Here is a 6362-nt window from a genome sequence, read left to right as displayed (position 1 = left end):
AGCACATCTCGCTTTTCAGAACGATGAGCTTTGTAAAAATTGACGCGTTTCAGAAAGGTGGGGCATAGAGGAGAAACAATAATGTACAGTATGTGAAAAATGTGTTTTTTGAACCTTAAACCGCATAAACACATTTCATTACACCAAATACACAAATTAATGTTCTTTTTAGCAACATCATATGACCCCTTTAATGGTTGCTCACTTGTTTAGTTAGTGGAAAGAAGATAAGACCGGAAATGCTGTCTGACCCTGACTGACCTCAGTGTTTCACATATCCTGAGTGAATCACTTATGACAAGCTATTTAAAGAACCTTTTTAGGAGAACAAACGGCATGCCTTTGGAGCTTAGTTAAACATTTAGACAAGCGCAAATAGTTTAAAGCTAGGATTGACTTCTGATGTTAAGATCTTTCTTTTACACCCTACTTGAATTTTTATGTTTTTCTTTGCATTTCTTTTTATTTTGTGTATTTTTGTATTTTTAGGGTTCCTTTGTACTCATACATTTGTATCCGAGAACTAGCACTGTCATGCTAAACATTTCTGCACATCTGTTCTTTTTCGCTCTACTTGTCTGACAGCTGCAGGACAACACCGTCGTGGTGGCAGATTTCGGTTTATCTCGTCTAATCATGGAGGATAAGGTCAAGCAGCCACCCCCCGACAAACCAACCAATAAGAAAAGACTGTTTAGACGGATTGACCGTAAGAAACGCTACACGGTGGTGGGGAACCCATACTGGATGGCCCCAGAAATGCTTAATGGTGAGAAGAGAGTATTACACCGAAGATAGTGCTTTAGTAAAGGTCTTTCCACACAGAGTGCGGTGCGAAAAAGCGAGGCGAATCGCCGACGAAAGGTGCTTTCACACTGAACGCGAAACAATTGTTTGCCTTCTGCTAATTCATGCCTGCACGCTAGGTGGTGCCGACCAACAATGCATTTTTCCTCAGATATGTATCTCGTAAATGGATTTAACATCGTCCGCTGCTCAATATACAGCATTAAATTAAGATAAACAAACTTTGGTTCTACACCAGAAACACAAACTATCTATAATGCTTACAAGAATAGGCTACATCCTAAAATATAATTAGAAGTACAATTAGCATCAAGCTACACTTGAAAATTTATGTAATTATTAATGTATTTGCTTACCCACTTTAAACCCCTTAACTGTCACCGTCCCACCGGTGGGACGCTTGGCGCTCTTTTTTGTTGTTGTCTTTTTTCTCTATCAAATCTTTTAGTAATCATCATACATTATATATAATTTGAAAGGTTAGAAGCCCTAGACTCATTCTGTGAAAACCATTTTGAAATCGGGCATTGCGTTACCATGGAAATTGTACTTTAAAATCTTTTGGCGGTCTCCTCCCCCTTAGTGGGCAGTGTCAAGTGTCATATTACAAAATGCATTACGGTCTTTTAGAATCAAATCTTTTTATAATCTTGACAAAAAACATATAATTGGAATTAGTAATATTGACAGAGAAATGCATTTTAAAAATTCTATGGAATTTGGATGGCAAACCCGGTGGCTGTTTGTAGTATAACGCCCTAAATAAAACCTCACAGGAACCTCAGTTTTTTTTCATATCAACTTCAAATTTGGAATATAACTTATTTAGACACAAGGCTTTAATTTTATACCAATTTTAGAGTAAAACCTGTTATGTAAAATATTTATTATATATAAAATAAAATAAGTATAGTGCATTTTCTTTACAGTAAATTTAAACTTCTATAACTTTTTGATACTTGAATTTTTTTTGAAAAAATTCCACTTTTGCAATAATTGAGACCAGCCTTAGGTCTGTATTCCAAAGTGTTCATAAATTACAACAATTTAAGTTTGGATAGTGCACTTTCATGCCTATTTTAAAAAATGGGGGGGGTGACAGTTAAGGGGTTAAACCATAATCGAGTGCTTGTAATAACTTCCGATTGTGATCTATAGTTGATTTTGATTAATAAGCAGACACATGCACTCTTTGTATGTTTAATAACGCTACACTTCTAATATTTGTCATAAACATCCTTTATTGCTATAAAAATACCATGAGCTGCATACAAAACACATACAGAAAATATATAGTCAAAATCATGTCTATTTGCTTTCATATTTCATGTGTAGAAAAAGAGTTAACGTGCTCTGACTCATAACACTCGTGCACGTGGAAGAAAACGAACGGTGCTCTACTGTGATTACATAATTCAGTGGACAATTAATAGAAATGTTATTCCGTATAAAGAACATTTGAGAATAAATCTGTTCTCAAATACCAACGATAACAAGAACTCAGCATCCACTATCAACTTCACTATACTCTTTTTCGATGTTTGTTTACACTGGATTTCGAAATGGCGCCACCACTCTCACCCTTTTGTGCAACAGCAACTGCTCCGGTCACATGATTTAATGCTCAAATCTTATTGGACGGCCTGTGATTTCGCTTTGCGAAACTGAAAAGATCCGTCGGACTGGTTCGGAAAAAAAAATTCGCATTTTCGGTGCGCGAATGTTCGCGGTCTATGTAGAAGCATCCATAGAAATCTATTGTTTTATTCCAGCGCGTCGTCACGTCTGATATTCGTTTTGCTTTTTCGCGTTCCGTGTGGAAAGGCCTTAAGACTTAAGTTCAGATTTTGCCACCATGCTCACATAATGAATTGTGTGAATGTTGCCAGTGGTGGTCTGTTAAAGATCATTTAGGTAAAAAAAAGCTTTTCACATTACACTTGAGTCCAACATCTTTTTTTTTTTTTGTTAAATCCAGATTCCAAGCTCAGGTTTAGCCCTGGGTTACACAAATGCTTACTTTTAAAATTGGGTTAGTAGTGCCACTTTTAACCCTGAATTGTGGTGCCAAAGATAAAGTAATGCCAATGCAGTCATGAAATGTCATGCATTAAGTTGGTTAAAAGCAAATAACTTAAACAATGCTTGCTTCTTTAAATATTAATGGCAATCTGCTAATCACAGAAACATTCACATGCTGCGTCCGAATGATTTAAAAATGTCGAACGGTGAAGGCAAATGCCTTAACTAGAATGGTGTACTTCCTCTCTGTTAATTTGATCTTACAGTTTAATTGTATATAAATAAATCGCCTTTACAGCTTTCTGAGAATATTGTGCTCAAGTTGTTTTTGTGTGTGTATGGTCCTTCAGGTAATTGGCACAGTCTGCTATAAACAGGTGTTTCTGAGTTGTTCTGTAGGCTTGTTTTTCTTGACGGATCTCTTTCATCTGTGTGTGAACAGGTAAACGCTATGATGAGAAGGTGGATAATTTCTCCTTTGGCATTGTGCTTTGTGAGGTAAGAGTCTTTTGTTGTGGTAAACGTCTCTGACTCTTTATGAGGACAGCATGTGCTCCTAGAACTGTCATTTATGTAAGTTAAGTTGAGCTTTACTGGTTTGTGTCAAAACTGCTACATTTTAGTCTCAGTCGTGTAAGAGGACACTTCATGTTTATTTCACTCTCATTTGTCCTTATTCATTTTTAACTCTTCTTTTGGTGTAGATTATCGGTCAGGTTTATGCAGATCCCGAGTGTCTCCCGAGGACGCTGGACTTTGGGCTCAATGTGAGAAAATTCATTGAGAAATTTCTTCCTGAACACTGTCCTCCAGCTTTCTTTGCATTGGCTGTGGCTTGTTGTGATCTCATCCCTGACAACCGGTAAGTGCCACTGTTTTGTCATGAACGTTCAGCGGTAATATTGAAGGCGAGTTTAAAATAAAAACGATAGGTTATTCCCCAGTAAGACAGATGTGAAATGATCATTTCCTTTGGGTGGTGTGGCATTATGATTAATGATCCACGCTTGTGAAAGTTGCAGGTTTAAACCCTGAACTGGGATTTTCAGATTTTCGTGAAGAATACTTTTATTCATTAAATCGATTAAAAGTGACATTTTGTTTTGTGAATGTATTGTTCAAATTAATGCTGTTCTTTTGAACTTTCTATTTAGCAAGGAATCCTGAAAATAAAGTAGCATGGCTCCTTTAGCAGCATCATATGACCCCTTTAAGCAGCACAACTGTTTTCAACTGATAATAAGAAATGTTTCTTGAGCACCAAATCACCATATTAAAATGATTTCTGAAGGATCATGTGACACTGAAGACTGCATTAAGGGCTGCTGAATATTCAGCAGGAATAATAAACGATTTAAAATGAACAGTTATTTTGAATTGTAACGGTATTTCATAATATTAGAGCTTTGAATTTTTTATCAATTAAATGCTGCCTTTGTGAGCATAAAAGACTTCTTTTAAAAACCATACCGAGCCCAAACTTTTGAACAGTAGTGTATCTAGATATCACATGTATAATGGTGATTAACATTAATAGACGGAAATACTTTGTGTTCTTACCTCTTTCCTCTTCCTGTCTTCTTCAGGCCTGCTTTTCAGAAGTTGGAGGACTGTTTTGAGGCATTAGCTCTGAATCAGGAGTTGAATATCCCTCTGCCTGCAGAACTGGATGATCTTCAGCAGACGTTTTTAAGGACTTATGGACCCAGTGAAATTGCTTCTGAAAACCAGGAAAACAACATAGACTAATCCAACAGCAGCACATGCTGAGGTGTGGGCTGGATTTTGATGAGTTTACAGAACTGAATCGGAGCATTTACCTTGGGTTTGCATACTGGGAACATGCTGATGCTGGTGTTCTTCGGAGAGGTCTGTCATGACGCTCAGAACTTTGAGGGCATTCTAGAACTGCAAAAGAGTTCTGTTAAAGGAACAGGTACATTTCAGTGACCTTGAGCTTCTTTGTGACATTTTTTTCCCCTTCTGTCTACTGTGGATGGTTTAGTTTTGATTTAACCATGTAGCACAAACCTTTAAGAGTGCTTACCACTAGTTGAGTTCTAGATCTCTCTAATGAAGTTTCAAATGTCAGATTTTTTCATAGTGTAGCATCCATTAAATTGATCAATTTTCAGTCACAACAATTATAAAAGTGTGTTTGTCATTAAACCTGTCAAGAACATGTCTGGGTCATATTTTACCCCACACTATAAAGTAGTGAGGCATTTGAGGCCATTAGGATTAGATTTTAAGACAATTATGCACACCCCCCCTCCCACATTCTGAGCAATGATATTATTTAAAGTTGTATTGTTTATGCCAATTTAAATAATAAATACATAATTGAGAATATTGGGAATTGCAAAAAAAAAGATTTAGGAGGAAATGTGCTTAATTGTCCTAGAAATGTAAACGTTAAAATTGGTTTTAATGTGACCAGGACATGTTTTCAGGTGATTAACCTGTTTATTTCAAAGTATAAAAATATGGAAGGTTCTATTGAGTCACAAAATTGAACTCTAGGAATGTAAAGCAAACATTGTTGAAGCACACTGCCCCCTGCAGGCCGTTGTGCTTAAGTGCACTCAATCCCTTGACTGTTTCTGTGTCACTAGCACTTGAGTCCTGACCTCTGTAACTCTAGAATCTAAAGACGAGAGAGAGAGAGGGAAAACACTTATGAAAGGAAAATAATACGTTTCTGAGTTCAGATTTGGTTTCTTGGAAATGCGTTTTACATTGTAGTTCATTCCTGGTACATCAGCTATTTGAAAACTGGAGTAGTTTATTCCGCTGTCATGGACTCGCCTTGTAAATATACCATGACGGGGCAAGGATCATTTTTCTCTGTATCTAAACAGCTCTGGAGTTGTATTCTCCAAGTAAAATGATAAGTGAGATCGTAATGCTGGATCTTGACCGGCCGTTTCTAGCTCAGTACTGAAACAGGCTGTAATCAAAATGTCTGCAACGCAGAATTTAACGAGTGACGTTTTGTGAAGGCGTTTGAAAATGAATGTCATCCTTCCTTTGATCACTAATGTTTAACTGGATATATTGTTCATGTTTGTATAGATTTGTTGTCATATGTTGGGCTAATGTGGATGAGTAGTTTTCATGTTTGTAGAATGTAAAAAGCTGTTTTTCTAGTCTTATCTGTTAAAGGTACTGACATGTATAAAATTATAACCTCTACTTGTACGCCACAGGATTTCTTACACTAATGTTTCATGAATAAAGATGAGTACGTATTGGCTATCTTCATTTTCCTCTCTTTTTCACTCACAATTTGATATTTTTTGTAAGTGTTAATAACCAGCCACATGGAGGCGCTGTTGTGTACAGAATAAGATGCTGACAGTAGTTCTGCTCTGAACAGCATTCAACTGTTACTATTTCTGCACAAAACAGTAAGTCTTATAGAAGACCTACTAGATTTGCTGAAATATTCCAAAACTATATCCCACAATGCCGTGTGGTCGACTTGACCTATCATTTCCAGTTTGACAATGGCCAGGACGTTTTATGTGTGA

The 6362-nt window shown here is 36.7% G+C and overlaps 1 protein-coding gene across 2 annotated transcripts in view; it reads left to right on the top strand.

Annotated features, from left to right (window-relative positions):
* Positions 1-6087, top strand: part of LOC107743341 (LIM domain kinase 2-like) — a 29906-nt gene extending 23819 nt beyond the window's left edge. The window contains exons 13-16 of one of the 2 annotated variants that reach the window (XM_016556514.1): positions 592-769; positions 3272-3327; positions 3534-3691; positions 4416-6087. In XM_016556514.1, coding sequence (XP_016412000.1) covers positions 592-769; positions 3272-3327; positions 3534-3691; positions 4416-4578 — 555 coding nt within the window. In that variant the 3' untranslated portion in view covers positions 4579-6087. Of the gene's footprint in view, positions 1-585; positions 770-3271; positions 3328-3533; positions 3692-4415 lie in introns of both variants that reach the window. The other variant, XM_016556513.1, reaches the window with a different exon arrangement.
* The last annotated feature ends 275 nt before the right edge of the window (positions 6088-6362 follow it).

Source organism: Sinocyclocheilus rhinocerous, unplaced genomic scaffold, assembly GCF_001515625.1.
Source record: "Sinocyclocheilus rhinocerous isolate Xijiao unplaced genomic scaffold, SAMN03320098_v1.1 scaffold2844, whole genome shotgun sequence".
NCBI classification, from domain to species: Eukaryota; Metazoa; Chordata; class Actinopteri; order Cypriniformes; family Cyprinidae; genus Sinocyclocheilus; species Sinocyclocheilus rhinocerous.
Note: the sequence above shows the minus strand (reverse complement) of the source record. Positions and strands in the feature narration are given on the sequence as shown.